Raw genomic sequence first — 20326 nt, 5'->3', positions numbered from 1 at the left:
GGCTTCCACTTCCTTATGACCCTAGATCTGGAGATCTTTTCTTTTTATTCACTCTTCACTCCCCTTGAAGCCTCCAGGCCCCCACAAGTTATCCTACCCAAACTTCCATTTTTAAAACCAGAACTTGATTGTCACTGGGGTGATCACACCTGTAATATTTCAAATTCAATCTAATTGCCTACACTGGGGGCCTTTTCTCATCTAGCATCTAGTTTGTGTGTGTATCTGAGAAGTGGGTTTAAAGAATTTTTTTTAAATTGAAGTATAGTTAACATAGTGTTATATTAGTTTCAGGTGTACAACATAAGGGGTTAACAATTCTATACATTACTCAGTGCTCATCAAGATAAATGTGTTCTTTTTTTTTTTTTTGATAAATGTGTTCTTAATCCCCTTTATCTATTTCATCCATCTTCCCACCATTTTTTTTTTTTAGAAACCTTATACTTCATTCAGTACTTTTCATATGTCATAAGAGGGATAGTATCCCCCAAACAATTCTATTATTCCCCTCCCTAAAATAGATACAGAAGCTGGGAATTCATTTCAAAAAGGGCAGTTGGCTATATTTATATAATAACTATTATCCTTTCTCCTGCTAGCCTGCCACAGGACTTTATCTAAACTTTGGTTTGGAAATTCCCCATGGATTCTTACAGATCATCCTCTGGTATTCTAGTTTCCAGGGCTGTTGAAACTTTTTATCTCTGTGTTTTCATGAGGGCAATTCAAGAATCACTAATTGTCCAATATCTTATCTCAGAGTCCCTCATTCACATTTATGGAATAGGTAACTTTCTGCTTTTGAATACGAAGAAGTTCAATTTGTATAAATTTTTATGAACATCTTGAAGGCTGACTTAATGATTCTTTGTAATATTACCTTCTCTTTCAGCTCAATTTTATTCTGTTTCTGAATACGGTTAGAGTTCTGGCTACCAAAATCTGGGAGACCAATGCAGTTGGGCATGACACAAGAAAGCAATACAGGTAATGTAATTGCAGGACAGGCACCCACCAAAGGAAATATCTGGGTTACTATTTAAAGAATAGATATTGATCGATCTGAAATTTTTGTTTGGTTTAATTGAATTTAATTGAATTTTAAAAATAAGTGTGAATTTTTATTTGGTTTAATTGTGCAATTTATCAGAAAAGTGTATGTATTTTATGAAAATCTAAGTAATCCAAAACCTTCTTAATGTGCTTAAATTTTAAGTATTAAGTATAATTTTTTTAAATCTGTTCTTAACAGATTGGGATTTTCCCATAAACTATGTGACTTCCTGGAAAGTCTCTTGTGGATGATCTTGGCAGACAATTTTACCTGTGTTCTTAAAATAATATGTCAAAACTGAAAATACCAAGAAAGTAGATTTGCTGTGTTGTTTCCAATCTGTCCATCATACTGGCCCATACCAAATATAAATTTTTAAGATTATTCAGTCTTTCAAGAAGAAAAGGGCAAATTGAAATGCTATCTGAGACACAGAAAGGAAGAAACCATAGTTGGCATTTTGGTCCTGTGTCACAAATGTTCTTGAAGTCCTTTGTTGAGTCATTTCCCTCTATGTTTAGACAACATTCACTGTCAGGCAGAAAAGATGATGGGTATGGACTGAAGTCTGGAATAGGATGTACAGTATGGACAAACCAGCAGCAGTAGGCTCCAGTCATTTGTATTGTGCTACAAGCAGTAGTGTTATAAAGTAAATTGTGCCTAAGAGTTTACTGTGAATGGCCTTTGCTATATTCATATAGCATGTCTCATGTCACATTCCACTGATGAAGACAAAGGCCAAAGGATGATAGAACGATGGAAAATGTAAATAGTTTTCAGTTTTCTCTGTAAAGAGAAACAGTACAAAGGTTTTTGAAAGCTGTTTATTTCTCTAGCTCTGAATAAAAGCTCCTTATTTCTCTAGTTCTGAATGATATGAACTTGTACTTTCAGTTGAAAGTTAGTCAAGAGATTTGAAAAACTCTGGAGAGAACAAAGGGTGAATTATCTTAAAAAATAGGATAGACAATATTTTGAATTCATTCATGCGGGATTATTTCTCAGAATAATGGAAGAGAAAAATTTATCAAGGACTAAAATAGTCTAGTATTCAGAATTCAGAATAAATTTTAAGTAATCTGGGGCCCAGAATTTTTTTAATTTTGGAGTGATTAATTTGAATAGGGTTTAGACTAATAATAGGGAAAGTATTTTCCGGCCAAAAACATTAAAAAAAAAATAGCCAAAACACATTAAGTATTCTTACTAATATCTAAAGTTAAGTTACAGATAAAAATATTGCGAGGAATGACTCTTTTTGGAGAGAAAAATGTGAGTACTTTCTTGGTAGTGATTTGGTCAATTTAGTATTTAATTTCTGAGGCCTTAGATTACCAAGTTTAAATAGCTTCTCATTTTGTAAATAAAGAAACCTAGAAAAGTGTAATTTGTGTCTCTGTCCCAGTGAAATTCTACCTATGAGGTTTAGCTGAGTATTTAAATTTATACCCACTCATTTTTGTACCTTTAAACTTATATTTCATTTAGTTATTACCTTTGTCAAACAAATGTTCAAATATCAAATATTCTTGCTAACAATGAAAAAATATATTTATTTATATTATATTTATATTTCCAAGTGGTAGCATCTAAAACCGTTTTTAAAACACATTCCTTTGCAATGAAAAAATATATTTATTTATATTATATTTATATTTCCAAATGGTAGTATCTAAAACAGTTTTTAAAACACATTCCTTTGCATATTACTCCCTGAAAGACTGAAAACATCTTTCGAAGCTGAGTCTCTTCCAGTGAGCATGCGCATACACAAAGACTTGGAATAAGTACATGGTATCCCTACATTGGTATGATGGTTTAAAGATGAAATAAACTGGGCAGCCCTGGTGGCTTAGCGGTTTAGCGCCACCATCAGCCCAGGGAGTGATCCTGGAGACCGGGATCTCTAATACAGAGTTGTAAAAATAATGCACATATATGTAATATATAACATATATACCGTTTACCCAGTTTCCCTTGAAAGTGATATTCTACATAACTGTAGTTCACATCAGTTATTTAAAAAAGTATTAGGGGTGCCTGGGTGGCTTAGTCAGTTAAGCATCTGCCTTCAGCTAAGGTCATTATCCCAGGGTCCTGGGGTCAAGTCCTGCATCAGGCTCCCTGCTCCATGGGGAGCTTGCTTCTCCCTCTCCCTCTGCCTGCCACTTTCCCTGCTCCTGTGCCCCCTCTCTCTCTGTCAAATAAATAAAATCTTAAAAAAAATTGGTGTGTAAAAAATAATTTATCAGATTCAACAACAGGACTAATGCATTTTTTTTTTCTCTTTTAAATTACAACTCAGTCCCCTTGCAAAGTAAGAGAAGATTGCCAGGATGGAAGAACATGAGACAGGAAAAATGCAAGATTCAATGGAAAAGAATACTTGAATGTTTTGGCTAATTTGACTTTTCATTCAGTACTAGCCAAAAATCATTATTTATTATTTATTATTTTTGGAATGAATTAAACCAGTATCTATTATGCAATATGATAGTAAGGAGGACAGATTTTTAGGTTGAATCCTCTACTCATTGTCTAACTTTGGGTGAACACTTTCCTTTTCTGAGCCTCTGTCCTCATTTGGACATGGGAAAATAATGGCTCTCCCACATGGTTGACAGAGTAAAAGGAGGCAACCAGTACAGGATCTGACAAGGGCATGATAGCCAACAGCTTCATTGACTGGGTGCCCTTCTTGTGCCACACAAGAGATTCAAAATTAAGAAGATATGGTTTCTACTTGAAAAGCAAATTTGAGAGAGGGAGGGAGGGGGAGAGGGAGACAGAGAGAGAGAGAGAGAGAGAGAGAGAGATTAAAGTGAGGAGAGTACTAGTAGAGGCACTTACAAAGTGTTATTTGTATAGAAAAAAGGAAAGATTAATTCAAGCTCAAGAGGGATTGAAAAAGACTTAAGGGAAACAATACTTTTTTAAAAAGCTAAGTTGACTCTTAAAAGAAAAGTAGCAATTTTCCAGCCCTTTTCACCTAGGGAGAGAGATATTGCAAGAATTGGGTATCTATTTTCTAAAGAGGACACTGAGTCCAACAAACCATTTGATTTCATTATATTCCTCCCATGGCTTTGCCCTTGGACGCAGAGCCACCATCATGTCTCCAACAAGCCAGAATGCTACTTTCAACTGGTGCACCCCTGATCATCTCATTAGACAGCCGTGGCTTTCCAGAGAGCCGGGCTGCAAGGATGTATAGTGTGCATGAGTGACCAGATGGATACTGAACAAATCAGTGCCCGGGATAGCTGAATGATTTGATATGAGTAGAAAAATCCATCTTTATAAGTGAACAGACAGATGACCCATGTATGCATTGGCCTGGCACATACCACTACTTCAACTTGTTCACTGTCATTGAAGGATAAATTTTAAAAGAACATGTAACAATAGCTCGTATACAAATATAAATGAACACACTTCAAAGATTTTATTTCATTCATTAATGAAGGAAATGGTAAGGCATTACACATGCTTAAATTAAAAGAATTATGAATGCTAAAATGAATTTACAAATGGATGCAAATTGTTAATATTCACAGGGCTATAATTAGTGGCATTCCATTGGACACAACTTACATTTCTATGGGCAGGAATTATTTGCACTGCTGTGTAGGTATATTTCTAAGATGCATGCCACCCCCCCCCTGCAAGATTACCACCTCCGTGGTGTGCATGCCTTATATAATCCTCATCCTCCGCACCCCTTCTTGAGCAAGACCTATGAAGGAATAGTTTCTCCCTTGATTAGGTTACATTATATTGGAAAGGTGATGGGGTAATCACTCCTGTGACTGGCTACGTGGAGAGAGATCCTCTGCTGACTTTGAAGAAGTAATCTGATATGTTGGGAATGTCTGTGGTTAAGACCTGAGGGACTCTGGCTAGAACCTCTCAGCAACTGAGAGAGAATAAATGGATTCTGGTTTAACTCACTAAATTTGTGATAATCTGTTTCGTAGCAACAGAAAATGAACTCAATTATTATCTGTTTTCTACAAATTAACTTTTATCTCTGCAGAATTGTAAAAGAGCCTAGTCATAGATAGAGAGAAAACCCAGATGGCTGAGCTAGCAGGATTCCCACTGAATTTTAGTCTTGGATAACTTTCTTTACTCTTTATGGAACCAAACCGTCCCTAAACTTTTATGTTTATCATTTCACATTGTGTTGCACTTATTTGTCTTTCCCTTCCCTCCCTTCCTTCTTTCCTTCTTTTCCTTCCTTCCTTCCTTCCTTCCTTCCTTCCTTCCTTCCTTCCTTCCCTCCCTCCCTTCCTCCCTTCCTCCCTTTCCTTCCTTCCCTTCCCTTCCCTTCCCTTCCCTTTCCTTCCTTCCTTCCTTCCTTCCTTCCTTCCTTCCTTCCTTTTTTTCCTGTTTTACTCTAGTTTTTGGCTCCTAGTCGCACACAATAGGACCAATAAAAGTTAGCTTGATTTTGAGAATTGTCTTGGTGGAGGTGGGGATTCATCCATTCATCTTAAAGGAGGAAATTCAACTTTCTTTTCAGAGTCATGTTAAACAAGACTTCTAAAGTTCTGTATGTGTAGTTAATGCTGTCCCCCCTTACCTGATTAGACTGAATTACAATTACATGACACTCACAGTGTCTTGCTCATATATGTAGTGATGGTAAGAGGGTAGTCACTAGTCAGGATTCAGGAGGACAGCATTTCCCAAGGAGCCTCTGGAAAATGAAAGGATGAGTTAGGTCAGAGAAATCCATTACCTTTTCAGAGATGCTGCCTTGAATGAAACAGACTTAAGGTAGAATTTTCAAATTAAGTAGACTATAGGTTAGTTCATGTAGGAGGTGTGAGATTAGAGCAGCATAGAGAAAGCCTATAGGCTGCACCAGGAAAACTATGGGTGTGAGGCAGAGTAGATGGCTCAGAGCCAAAGAGGAGCAGATGGTTTGGACACTAGTGACAGGTATGAGAGGAAGAGGAGAATGAGATGGGGTAGATGTGCAACTTCAAATGCCTAGATTAGCCATTTCAATATGATTCTATGGGACACCCAGCTCCTGCAGGAGCCAGAAAGATAGTTATGATAGGAAAGTGGATGTGTTTGGAAGATGAGCCCTAGGAAAGTCTTAGACTATGAGAGCTCTTATAAATGTCTGGGCCCTATTCCCTCATTTTAGAGAAAAGAAAACTGAATTATAATCACTTAGAAAGTAATGGAAAATCTGGAACATGAATCCAGTTCTGTTTGGTTTCAGTTCAGTGTGATCTCTACTCACCCACACAGCTTATTTCTAAGAAGAAAACTAAATAAGTATATAAGTAAGTACATAAATAAGGAAGGAGAGAAGAAAAGTAGCTGCAGGAAAGATCAGTAAGAAAGGGAGAGGGTTGTAATTGTTTGAGATTACTGAAGTACAAATGATGTGTAAAGAAGGGAGTATTTGAGAAATATGAAAGAGGAAGCCAGATTTGGCAGTTTCTTGGATAAAAAGTACAAAAGAAACCAGTGATGTGCTTGGGTCTACCAGCTGTCTATTGTGCAAATGACCACAAACATCTGTGGCTTAAAACAACACTCTTGCTATTTCACAGTTTCTGTAGTCAGGAATCTGGGCATGGTTTAGCTGGATCTCCTGCTTCAGGATCTCTTATAAGGCTCAACTGAGATGGCAGTCAGGACTGCAGTTTTATCCTAAGACTGGGGAAGAATCCACTTTCAAGCTTATGAAATTGTTGACAGGATTCAGTTTCTTGCTAGCTGTTGGCCGATGCCGCCTCTCCTCGCCACATGGGCCACTCAGTAGAGTAGCTCACAACATGGTTAGTTGCTTCATTAAACCAAACAAAGGAGAGTTTGCTCTCTTAGAGTAAAATAAAAGCTACAGTCTTATGAAACATAGTCACAGAAGTGACATCCCATCCTTTTGGGTGTAATCGTTTGAAGCAAATTCCAGGTCTTTGTTCACACTCAAGGGGAGAGGATTAACAAGAATGTAAATACCAGGTGGGGATCATTGGGGGCCATTTTAGGATCAACCAGCACCTTGGAAATCTGGCGTTCCTCCAGATACACAAGAAAATGTATATGAAGAGGTAGTTACAGAAAAATAAAGTCAAATTGCTTAGCTTGCAAAAAAAAGAGCACAAAATCTAGAACTGTAGATTTTTGTAGGATATTTGACAGAGGATATTTAGAGAAAGTATTGACCACATGCAGCTCATAAGAAAATATGAAGTGATTAATGCAGATTCAACTGTAAGAAGAAACTAGGGGGTAGTTAATTTTAAAATGAACAAAACAAGCCAAAATGTGGTCTGTGAAAGTAGACAGTTAACATGGATGGGAGTAATACTTGTTGAAGTCTCAAATCTAGATGCTAAAAGAGTTGAAATCTCAAGCATAGATGTTAAAATAAATTTAGGACAGAAAAAAAGGACATTTCATGGCTTCATGATGATAGTATCCTATGTCAGGAGAATGGGAATGAGATTAGAGAGATGTAAGGGATAGTAATCATGGGAAATGAGGATAAATGATTTGATTTAGTATAAATGTGACAGGGAGAGGAGGGAGGGGGAAAAAAACTAGCGGAAGTTGGGATCCCAAGAGATGGGGAGAAGTCAGCCCGTTAGCTCTCCTCAGCTTCATTTTTTCCCCCCAGCAAGTTGTCCCTCCTGATGGGCACTCTCAATGGATGAATAAAAAGGCTTGGCATTCTCTTTCAGGAAACTGGCCAAATCAACCCTGGTCTTGGTGCTGGTCTTCGGAGTGCACTACATCGTGTTCCTGTGCCTGCCCCACACCTTTGTGGGGCTGGGCTGGGAGATCCGGATGCACTGTGAACTCTTCTTTAACTCCTTCCAGGTAGAGAGAGCCAGTTCGTTATGTGGTTCTTGCATTTTGCTTCTCTTCTTCCCTTGCAACTTTGCCCTCTGCCCCTGTCTCTGGCTTTCATGTACCTGTCCCCAGAGGGCCACGGGAGGGCATCATTCCCTGGAGCCCATGCTTTTCAGCTCTGAGCAAAGGAGGAGCTGCTTCTCACAAACACACCTGGGCAGCGAGACAGGCAAGCATGTTGCAGAATGTGTGCTGCATGCAGAGCAGGGGCCTCTGCGTGAATGTATGGAAAGCAGACGGAAGCCAAAGGAATGAAAAAAGGTAGGGAAGGAAGGGAAAAAGGGAAAGGGAGACAACAAAGAGGTAGTAGCTTCTACATGTTTCATCACATTTGAAAAGACGATCACCATCATCCCTCACATGGCTTTCTGAGGACACCAAATTCCTCCTCCTGGCTACTTACTTGCTGTCACCCCCTGCCGCCTTAAATCTAGTCTCTGTGCAATAGTCTGAAGGATCTTATTTTTTTTTTTTTTTAACATTTTACTTATCCATTTATGAGAGAGAGAGAGAGAGAGGCAGACATAAGCAGAGGGAGAAGCAGGCCTGATGTAGGACTCGATCCCAGGACTCAAGGATCACACCTTGGGCTGAAGGCAGATGCTTAACTGCTGGACCACCCAGGCATCCCTCTGAAAGGTCTTAAAAATAAATTTGATCACCTCATTTATCTACCAGAAGTACCCAGAGGTTTCCCATTGCACTCAGAATAAAGCCCAAACACGATTTGCTGGTGTGCACAGCCCTGCATGGCAGGGATCCTGGTGTTACATCACGCTTCTGGTCACCCACTAAGTTTGAATCACACTAGTGCTTCCACACTTTGCTCCTCTAGCTCATTCCTGTCTCAGGGGCTTGCTCCCTTTGTATGGAAAGCTCTCCCCGCTAATATTCACAAGGCCTGTCTTCTTGTCACTCAAACCAGCTTAAATGCCGTCTCTTCAAAGCAGTCTTCATTGGGCTTCCCATTCAATCTACTCCATTCTTCTCTTTCACACCACTTGTTTTGCCTGGAAAGCCCTTATTATCTCACATTTTTCTAGTGTGGCTAGTTGTTTATATTTTACCCATCATTTGTATTTCCTTCTAGAATGTAGCTCTAAGGGAACAGGGACCTTGTCTGTCTTGATTGAATTGTTTATCCCTGGCATGCTGAGCAGTTTGCCCTGTATAAGCTCAATAAATATTTTTGAATGAGTGAGACAAAAAGTTTCTTTGTCCTTTTACCATATATTAGCCTCTGTCTATAGTTTCCAGCACTCACAGTATATAAATATCTTTTACCAACCGGGGGATATTCTGTGATCCTTGAGTGACAACATGAATGAAGCTAATATAATAGAAATCAGTTATTTCTGGGTGTCTTGGAGTGTTTTATTCAGTTACTTGTTTGGTTCTGCTGACACCAAGGAAGGATCTCAGACAAATGTAATATAAACTTAAAGATCTGGAGACACCAGAAGAGAATAGTTCATATAATTTTCTGAAGGAATCATAACACAATCCAGTTTTTCAATGTACTTATTGTGACACAAAACATCTCGGTTGCTGTGATCTTCATGAGTTGTCCACATGCTAACCTTCTTTCTTATTCTCCAGGGCTTTTTCGTGTCTATCATCTACTGCTACTGCAACGGGGAGGTAGGTTTGAAGAACCCCTGAACATCCCACAGGGCCAGCTCCAAGTAAGCTTGGTAAATGGCCATTACAGTGTGACCGGAATCTCTTTAGGATCCCCCGGAGTTACAGGAAACAGTGAGCAGGGAGAAAAGAGATATTTCAAGAAAGCAAGAATTAATGTAAATAAGCTAGAGTCTTTCTCTTCTGGCACTTTTCAATGTTAATTCAGCTGGAAACTCTGATAGCAAAGAGCCACCTTGTTGGAATGTAAATCGATTCTTGGAAGGACAGTGCATTTCATATTCCAGTTAATACTTATACTCAATGTCATGTTCTATAAGAAACTAAAAAATAAGTGTTCTTGGGACAAGTCCATGAGAATATTTCGATATTTTTAGAATTACTTCATGGTGATGCTTTCAGTTCATGTAGGGGTTAGCTGGAGACAAGCAACCCTACTGTTCTTTTAGGTGACATCAACTTACCAAGTGCCACTGTTTCCCACGGAACTTCCAGATGAGCTCCCTTCTGGTAAATGGCAATAGCAGTAGAATTGAATCTTCAACCACAGGTTGGAAGCAGGAGCCTCTCTCCATTAAGGATGCATTTGCAGGGATGGCTTTTCCCATTTTTTCCTCCTTCGGGATGCCCATGCAAAGTGCTAGTGTTACATTTTAGGTTGAGTACCTTCCATGCCATTCCTGGCACTATTTGTCTCTCCTTCTTTCCAACCCAGAATCTTCTTTTCCTTCTCCCACAAGTCGGATCAATTTCTTTCTCTCTCTTTCTTTTCTTTCTTTCTTTCTTTCTTTCTTTCTTTCTTTCTTTCTTTCTTTCTTTCTTTCTTTCTTTCTTTCTTTTTCTTTCTTTCTTTCTTTCTTTCTTTCTTTCTTTCTTTCTTTCTTTCTTTCTCTTTCTCTCTCTTTCTTTTCTTTTTTTATTTTCTTTTTTCTTTTCTCCTCCCTCCCTCCCTCCCTCCCTCCCTCCCTCCCGTCCTCCCTTCCTTCCTTCCTCTCCTTCCTTGGTTTATTTATTTGAGAGAGAGAGATTGCAAGCAGGGGTGGGGTAGGTGGGAGGAGAGGGAGAAAAATTCCCAAACCGACTCCCTATGAGAGGGGAGCCTACTTGGGGCTCCATCCTGGTCCTGGGATCATGACCTGAGCTGACCCAAGAGTCTGCCCTTAACCGCCTGAGCCACCCAGGCGCCCCAAGCCAGCTGTTTCCACGGGCAGCACTTCAACTTCTGTGCAAACACTAGTCTTGGGTTAGGTCCCTTCACCTCTCGCCGCCTCCCGTTATTCGTCTCCGGTAGCCCACCTAGCTCCAAGGTGTCTTGAGGCTGGGAGAGAATATGTACATCGAGTCCCTGGCGCGGCGGACACTCGGGATTACGGTCACGGAAGGGCCAACGTTCGGTGTAACAAGGCTGCAGGGTCTCGCCCACGGCGCCTGACGCTCCGTGTTTCCCGCCACCTAGGTTCAGTCTGAGGTGAAGAAATTGTGGAGTCGGTGGCATCTCTCCATCGACTGGAAGAGGCGGCCCCCGTGCGGTGGCCACAGGTACGGCTCCGTGCTCACCACGCTGACCCACAGCACCAGCAGCCAGTCGCAGGCCGCCGCCAGCACCCGCATGGTGCTCCTGTCGGGCAAGACGCCCAGGCCGCCCGCCCGCCAGCCCGACAGCCACGTGACGCTACCCGGCTACGTGTGGAGTCACTCGGAGCACGACGGGCCGCCACACTCGATCCACGAGGAGCCCACGGCAGGGAACGCGAGGCTGGGCGACCAGATGCCCGCCGCCGAGTCTCCCGGGCCGGTGGCCTTGAACCCGGAACCGGAAGGAAGCCGCGGAGAGATGGAGGACGTCCTCTGAGGCGACATCGGGGACTTCCGCTTCCGAGGGCGGGTCCTTCCGGTTGGGTCTGAGGAGCTTCCCTGGCGTTTCTCTGCTTGAGCCAGAACTGAAAATTCAGTGTTCAACACGTTCCTTCACCGAAGTTTTCAGGAGGCGTCGACTGGATCCTGTAGATACTGAAGACCCAAAAGGAGACGCGTCAGGGGAGTAGTCAGTTACCTTACTTTGGCTTCGGCTTCTCTTCTAATTGGTTGTGTGGTACTTGCTCTGTGGTGATTCTTTTTTTTTTTTTTTTTTTTTCTGCTGCTTTTGAGTAGAAAATGTTTCAATGGCTTGGCTCTAGCTTTCTGTCCGAGATACCACTCTAAGTATGATGGCGGGCACTCCCTGTGTGTTATTTCCCTTTGAAGAAATTAGCATTCTCTTTTTCTCTCATTTTATTTAATGTACTTCGACCATTGCGTTCCTTTTGCCTGTGCATAGGAGCAATTTGGGTCTGAAAACATACCTTGGACGATGAAAGAGCTAAGCACCAGTAACATGCTAGAAAAAAAGTGGCTGGACTTTGATAATTAATTTGTGAAATAGCTGTTTCTTTCCAGGAACAGGGAAAATTACTCAAAAAGAATGTTGCACATGTTCCTTCTTTTGAACGTCTCCTCTGTGACCGGCCAAATCTCAGGTCTTCACTTCTGTGCAAACCTTGGCATGCCACCCGGTTTTCTCAGTCCGTGAGCTTGTGTCTGCAAACTGCTTCTGTTTGCGATCCTCTGCGTGGATAGCAAGGCACGCTGCATTTGTACCTTTTTCTTCTTTGTTCTATTACTGTATTCCAGACGGCATGTGGAAAAAATTAAAAGTTTGTTTTAAAAATACCTTTTGGGTCGCTTTTAAAGATTTTCTCTCAGCATCTAATAACTTTGTTTTTGAGAACCAACCAAATGTTTCTTCTTCAAACTTGCAGAGATCAGCATGTAGCTCCAGCACTTTCCCGAACTTGAAACTTCAGTATGTTGCAGTAACGAAGCATTTATTGAGTGTATGTCAGGTACCCACCATCCTGCTGTTTTTTTTTTTTATATAAGCATTAACTTATTTAATTCTCACTACAAATTTATGGTTCAGTTTTATCACTGTCACCCCATTTGTTTTTACAGAGGGCAATGTGACTCGTTGAGGTGGAGTAACTTGCCCATAGGCACAGCTACACGTTGACAGAAGGTGGTTTCAGACACAAATCTACTGACTTCAAGTCCTGTGTTCTTAACCATTGTGCTCCAGTGTCACCAATATATATGTTGCCCATTAACCAATCAAAGCATTTAATTTCTCCTCGGTTGAGAGTGCTTTAAGAACTCTTATGTTTTAGCCTCTGACCTTCATGAAATTTCCACTGTAGTGAGGTAGACAAATATATGTAGGAAATGAAAATATTACAGAGCAATGTGTTTCTAAGTGAAACAACACATGTCAAACTAATCTGTCTCATTTTGCTGAATGATTTACCCAACATGCCACTGGAGTCATGATGAATAAGGTGCCCTGATGTCTACACACCTTCTTGAAAAATACTATACTTTCCTTCTATACTCATTCTTACCACCCTCTTCTGTACTACACAGAGGTAATTTCCTCCACATCCTGTTTATGAAGGTGCCATTGTGAATATTTAATTCATCTGATTCTATGCCTTATTGTCACACTTCACACTGTCTCCTTTTCAGGGGAGAACCATCATGGGCTGAAAGATTGAGTTCAGTTCGATGGCTAATTTTCTGCTAAAGACTTTTCTAAAGTCTTTATAAAATTGCTTAGCTTCCTTCGTAGTTCAAGTTTTCCATCTCTAAGATGAAGATATTATCTACCTTAGAGAAATGTTCTGATGATAAGAGAAATCACATACTGAAAGCACTTTGTAACATAAAAATTTACAAATACTTGGTTTAGGTTGTTATATTACAGTTTCAAGTTAAGATCTGGCTTTGCCCCTTACATTATAAAAGATCTTATTGGTCAGTACAACATAATGATTGTTAGAATATCTATCCATATATCTTTTGATAATATGGAAAATATTAAGGTTTCTTTAAAAATTTTTTAAAAGACTTTATTTATTTATTCATGAAAGACACACAGAAAGAGGCAGAGACATAGAGAGAGAAGCAATCTCCAAAGCAGGCTCCACACCCAGCGTAGAGCCCAATGTGGGCCCAATCTCATGACCCCAACATCATGACCTGAATCGAAATCAAGAGTCAGATGCCCAACTGACTGAGCCACCCACGCACCCTAAGGGTTCTTACTTTCTATGGTAACCCTACATTTTATAGGTCGCTACTTCTTTATGCTAACAAGTATGAGTATAATCCTCAGAGTAACCAAAATTCTCTTTAAAGTTCAGTTATTCATTTAACATTTACGTAAAGCCTATTATGTGACAGAAACTATGCTATGTGTGTCATAACAAAACATGAGGCATAATTGATTCCCTGTAAGGAACAAAGAACCCCTTAGGCGCATGCTAAGGTTCTTTACCTCATCTGTATACACACATTTTTCTTCTAGGTTTTGATGTTTGCATTCAATTAGACAAGTTATACCACTGTTGATTTTTTTTTTATCATTAAACTTTTGTTTTAATGGGTCTCAAAATTCTGTGACAGCTTTTGGTCAAGTTGTTTCCATTAAAAAAGTACTGATTTTAAAAACTAGTAACTTAAAACTGCCACACACACACACACACACACACACACACAAAACAAATGGCTCACAAAACATTCTCCTTTCCTTCTGAAGGTTTTACGATTCATTGTTATCATTAACCAGTCTTTTACTATTAAACTTAAATGGCCAATTGACACAAACAGTTCTGAGACAATTCCTTCATCACTGATAAGGACTGGGGTGGCAGGTATTGGGGATAATATTCATTTAGCTTTCTGAGCTTTCTGGGCAGCCTTGGTGACCTTGCCAGCTCCAGCTGCTTTCTTGTCCACTGCTGTGATGACACTCACAGCAACCATCTGTCTCATGTCATGAACAGCAAAACATCCTAGAGGAGGATAGTCAGAGAGGCTCTCAACACACATAGGCTTGCCAGGAACCATATCAAGACTGGCAGCATCACCAGATTTCAAGAACTTGGGTCCATCTTCCAGCTTTTTTCCAGAATGATGATCTTCTCCTTTAGCTCAGCAAACTTGCAAGCAATGTGAGCTGTGTGATAATCCAGCACAAGTGTATATCCAGCACTGATTTAGCCTGGATGGTTCAGGGTAATCATCTGAGCCGTGAAGCCAGCTGCTTCCATCAGTGGGTCATTTTTGCTGTCACCAACCGCATTGCCATGACAAACATCTTTGACAGCTACATTTTTGACATGGAAGCCCACATTGTCCCCAGGAAGACCCTCACTCAAAGCTTTATGGTGCATTTCAGTAGACTTTACTCCAGTTGTAACATTGACCGGAGCAAAGGTGACCACCATGCTAGGCTTAAGAACACCAATCTCCACTTGGCCCACAGGGACAGTATCAATACCATCATTTTTGTAGACATCCTGGGGAGGCAGATGCAAGGGCTTATCAGTTGGACGAGTTGGTGGCAGAATGCAATCCAGAGCTTCAAGCATTGTGGTTGCACTGGCATTCCCATCTTCATGAGTGACTTTCCATTCCTTGAATCAAGGCATGTTAGCCCTTGGCTTCAGCATGTTGTCACCATTCCAACCAGAAATTGGCACAAACCTACTGTGTCAGAGTTGTAGCCAATTTTCTTAATGTAGGTGCTGACTTCTTTAATGATTTCCCTGTATATCTTCTGGCTGTACAGTGGCTCAGTGGAATCCATTTTGTTAACACCAACAATTAGTTGTTTTACACCCAGTGTGTAAGCCAGAAGAGCATGCTCATGGGTCTGCCCATTCTTGGAGATACCTGGTTCAAATTCACCAACACCAGCAGCAACAATCAGGGCCACACAGTCAGCCTCAGATGTGCCTGGAGCCATGTTTTTGATGAAGTCTCTGTGTCCTGAGGCATCAACAATGGTCACATAATACTTGCTGGTCCTGAATTTCCGCAGGGAGATATCAATGGTGGTACCAAGTTCACATTCAGCTTTCAGTTTACCCAATACCCAGGCATACTTGAAGGAGCCCTCTCCCATCTCAGAACCCCCTTCTCAAATTTTTCGATAGTTCTTTTGTTGGTCTCACCGCATTTGTAGATCATATGACTAGTAGTGGTAGACTTTCCCAAATCTATGTGTCCAATGGCAATGATGTTGATCTGAGTCTTTTCCTTTCCAATTTTGATTTAGGTTTAGCAGTGGTTTTCACACTTGTGTTCTGATGGGAAAGCTGTTGCAAAAAAAAGAAGCACCACTCTTGATTTTATCAAGTAAAATACAGGTAGTTGTTAAGGATTGGCTGATCTCGATTCAGAGGTGCAAACTACTGGCTGATTAGCTAAATTTGGTCCATGGCTGTGTTTTATTTCTGTCAAGGGATTGGGATATATTGTTAAGTTGTCAGCCTTGAAAACATGAATGCTTCCACATAAAAATTATATTTTCTGAATTATAAAAATGTCAGACAATTTTATGAACCAACAATCAGCTGTTAGAGCTGAGGTGGCTGACCTCTTCAGGTGGAACAACAAAGACAGTAGTACACTCAGTGCCCACCTGGCCTCATCCACTTATTTCTGTTACCTGCCTGTGCTCCAGATCCCTTTAACCTACATCTCTTGACCCAGACAATGCATTTACATAAAACTTTAAGAACAGTTTTCTAAACTGTTCTCAGGGAGTGACATTCTATATAGCTTTAATGTTTCTAATGTTGTTAAGCAACCAAATATTTAAAAAAAATTTTTTGCAACCAAGTCTTTTTATGTGTGGTGTTATTTAGGCTTGAAATCACAATTATTCTTTAGATGAGCCTATTAACAGAAAAATTCATCCCATAGTTTCTGTGCTTTCAGATCCCAACCACATTATACTTCACTTTCTAAGTTGTTACTCTGACTTACTGCAAACAGAACAGATATTTTTCTCTTTGGAAATACAGCAAGTTCTAGATGCAAAAAGGAGTAAATAGTATGATGGGTTTCAGGGGTGTATGAAGACAGCCATATATGACTTGTTGACATGGATATTAAATTTGGATACCCTATTTTTCCTGTAGCCAAAGGAACCTGACATCAGAGAAAATAAAATTCCACTGCCTCGTGTAAACAGGAATGATTTTGGTCATGTAACTCTTACTGTCAGAGCATTGTCTCTTGCTGCTCTTGAGTCAAATGAAGTCAAATGAAACACCTGTGCCAAAGTTGCTGAGAGAACTCCACTGTTTTTGAATCATTGGAAGAAAATGAATAAGGTATGCGTGAGCTGCAGTGTATTATTTACAGCGAGAGATTAATGGTATATAATTCAGAGGTGATCTTCCTTGGAGATTATGGTAGACAGAATAATGCCCACTTTTCTCTTCTCAAAGATATTTCCCACTAATTCCCAGAATCTGTAACTATGTGGGGTTACTTGGCAAAGATGAATTACATTGTACCTGGAATTAAGTATTGCTAATCAGTTGACTTTAAGATTTTATTTTTTTATTTATTAGACACACACACATACACACACACAGGCAGACATAGGGAGAGGGAGAAGCAAGCTCCCCACAGGGAGGCTGTGGGACTCGATTCCCAAACTGGGATCATACCATGAGCCAAAGGCAGACATTCAACCACTGAGCCACCCAGGTGTCCTAATCAGTTGACTTTAAAATCAATGGATTATCCAGGTAGGCCCTGTATAGTCACAAAGGTCTATAAAAGTGGGAGAGGGAGGCAGAAGAGGAAGTCAGAGTGGTGTAATGTGAGAAGGAATGCCTCTTATTCCTGGTTATGAAGATGGAAGAAGGGGCTATAACCTGTTAGGCAACTGGAGAAGGCAAAAAACAGATTCTTCCCTAGAACCCACAGAAAGAGTACAGCCCTATTGATATCTTGATTTTAGCCCAGTGAGCCCCTTGTTGGATTTCTGACAGAACTGTAAAATAATCGTTTTGTGTGCTCTTTAAAAAAGATTTATTTATTTATTTCAGGGAGAGTGAGAGTACGAATGGGAGGGGCAGAAAGAATCCCAAGCAGACTCTGCTCAAGACCCAAGATCTCAAGACCCTGAGATCATGACCTGAGCTGAAACCAAGAGTAGGATGCTTAACCAACTGCACTACCCAGATGCCTCTCAATTAGTGTTGTTTTAAGCCATTAAGTTTGTGGCAATACGTTATGGTACCCATAGAAACCTATTATAGATATTTATATAGATGATCCACATGGAAAGAATTATAATGACAAATTAGAATTATGCTGAATAGTTTCTGCTTGTCAACTTGCTTCATGAAGATCAATTATTTCACTAGTGTTCATGGTATTTTATGTGATGCAAATACTATAGAGAGGAAAAGTTGCCTAACTCACTTTTTTTTTAATGATTCATTTTAGAAACAAAACTTTTCATCAGTAAAAGACATTCTCATCTTTTCTAAAGAGTTATTAAGTAGCTGGTTTTATGAGTTGGATTTCAATCTTTGTCTCTTTTTAGGCCTGCTCTGCCTATGTCCTCTACCCTCAGCCCCTCTCTGTGATTCAATAGGGATTCAGTTGTTCAGTAAAGCTCTTGCCTGCTCACCCAGGGAAGTTGTAGGCTGATAAGATGGCTCACTCCGTGGGTAGTGTAGGAATAACATAGGAACTGAGCTCAGACTTTTTTGCCTGTTTTATCATATAATCTTCATAACACACTGTGTGGTTATTACCATTTCAAAAAATGTAGAGATAATCAGAAATTAGATCATTTGCTCCAGATCGAAGAGACTGACTTCAGATTTGAACTCAGTTCAGTTTGACTGTTCTCTCAAGCATATGGGCCCGTTTTCCTTTCTTTATCAAGAAACTAATAGTATGCCAAGTCAACCAGGGAATAAATAAGAATTTAACTATTGTGATGGTAAATTACCAACAATTATGGGAATGTAAAAACAGTAATAACATGATTATTGTTTTGGGTAAAAGCATTTTTATATCTCAGTATTTTATGACTATCAGAATAAAAAATAACTTTTTAATCTTAGCTCTTCTTTTAATTCTAGACAGAAACTCTTAACTAGAGGTATAGAGATCTAAATCTTTCTTAAGCTGCCTCATGAGACCATGGAAAATTTGCCCACGTATTGTTGCAAAGATGACTTTGAGCACTTTGTCTTCATATTACTCATCTTTATGGCATTTAAAGAGTTTTTATGTGGGCTTCCACTTACTATTATAAAAACCACGGAGAGCAATGGAAGTATCTATAAATGGTGCAGAAGCCAGGCAAAATGGTAAACATCCTTTTCTCTCACTGACTCTTAGTTTCATGTTGTTAGCACTTAAACTCAGCTCCTACTTAGATCCCTAATCTCTTCCAACACCACATTTCATTTTGGGAACTTATGGGCTCTTTTGATTCATGATTTAATATACTTATATACTGTGAGTTTGTCTAACTTTTTTTTCACATCTCTAGGACATATGGCAAATTGCTGCTGACCAAAGAAATTTCCAAAGTCTGCTACCCTTGACCTCCCCAGAGCATGCCAACAGAGATCTGTCTCTGTCCTGCATCCTCACCCGAGTCTTGTGAATGCTATCTTTATTCTAGTTGAGTTTCTGTTCCATTGAAGAGAGTTGGAAAGGAACTCAACTCTTGTAGCTTTATTGTATTAGCTGGAACATCATCAAGTATACTACAGATATTCTTTTGGGTGCTTCCTTTTTTGACAATTTCCCTTTTGTGATGGTATTGATTTCTATAATGTAATCTAGATCACATATTCCCTTTTGAAATGAGGAAGTCAAAGACAGGCAGTCCTGGTGGCCCAGTGGTTTAGTGCCGCCTTTGGCCTAGGGTGTGATCCTGGAGACCCGGGATTAAGTCCCACGTTGGGCTCCCTGCATGGAGCCTGCTTCTCCCTCTGCCTGTGTCTCTGTCTCTATCTCTCTCTCTCTGTGTCATAAATAAATAAAAAAATCTTAAAAAAATAAGTCAAAAGACTTCCATTTTTTTCCTTTTGTCATAATTCTCATACATTTAAGGATTCATTGATTAAAGTTGGCATTAAGTTATGTGTAGAACTTCTTCTTTGTAGAGTTTTAGGCTGTGCCGTTACAACCTTGGAAATTTCCACCTGAGTAACAGTGAAATGTAGCTCTTTGATTTAACCAACACCTATTGAGCTGTGATTGAAAGCCATATATTTAAGATAGGGAAATCATGGACTATCTCTACTCTCAAAAAGCTCACAGTCAAATATAAAGACTATTATGAGAGGGGAGAATTAGTTGTGAGGCCATAGAAAGAAGGCACTTAGTTCAGACATGGAGTAAGAAGCAGGCTTCCTGGGGCAGTAAAGCAGGATCTAAAGAAGAGTAGAAGGGGATGCCTGGGTGGCTCAGAGGTTAAGCATCTGCCTTTGGCTCAGGGTGTTATCCCAGGGTCCTGGGATCGAGTCCCACACTGGACTACCAACAGGGAGCCTGTTTCTCCCTCTGCCTGTGTTTCTGCCTTTCTCTCTGTGTCTCTCATGAATAAATAAAATCTTTAAAGAAGAGAGAAGTTCTGAGAACTTCTCTTGGGAGGAAGGTGTTCTAGGCAGTTGAAACTGCAAGTGGAAAGCTACAAAAATATGGAAAAATGCAATACTTCAGGGAACTGCCAGGGTTTCATGATGAAGTGTGAGCTGGGATGGAGGAGATGTCAGAGATGTGGCTGCAGAGGGAGGCAGGGAAGATATGAGGAAAGGCTTCTATCCCTTGCTATAATCTAAAAGGTGTGAGGAATCCCTGATAGAGGTGAGTAGG

At 40.1% G+C, this 20326-nt stretch overlaps 1 protein-coding gene and 1 pseudogene across 1 annotated transcript in view; one reads left to right on the top strand and one right to left on the bottom strand.

The window, feature by feature from the left end:
- Nucleotides 1-12292, top strand: part of PTH2R (parathyroid hormone 2 receptor) — an 80146-nt gene extending 67854 nt beyond the window's left edge. Inside the window, exons 10-13 of the mRNA XM_072741001.1 lie at nucleotides 896-990; nucleotides 7771-7909; nucleotides 9542-9583; nucleotides 11040-12292. Coding sequence (XP_072597102.1) covers nucleotides 896-990; nucleotides 7771-7909; nucleotides 9542-9583; nucleotides 11040-11435 — 672 coding nt within the window. The 3' untranslated portion in view covers nucleotides 11436-12292. The remainder of the gene's footprint in view (nucleotides 1-895; nucleotides 991-7770; nucleotides 7910-9541; nucleotides 9584-11039) is intronic.
- Nucleotides 12293-14320: 2028 nt separating this feature from the next.
- Nucleotides 14321-15727, bottom strand: LOC112922462 (elongation factor 1-alpha 1 pseudogene; annotated as a pseudogene).
- Between the last annotated feature and the right edge of the window lie 4599 nt (nucleotides 15728-20326).

The sequence above is a fragment of the Vulpes vulpes genome, chromosome 16 (genome assembly GCF_048418805.1).
Source record: "Vulpes vulpes isolate BD-2025 chromosome 16, VulVul3, whole genome shotgun sequence".
Classification (NCBI taxonomy): Eukaryota; Metazoa; Chordata; class Mammalia; order Carnivora; family Canidae; genus Vulpes; species Vulpes vulpes.
The sequence above is the reverse complement of the archived record's forward strand: the minus strand, read 5'-3'. Positions and strand labels throughout refer to the sequence as shown.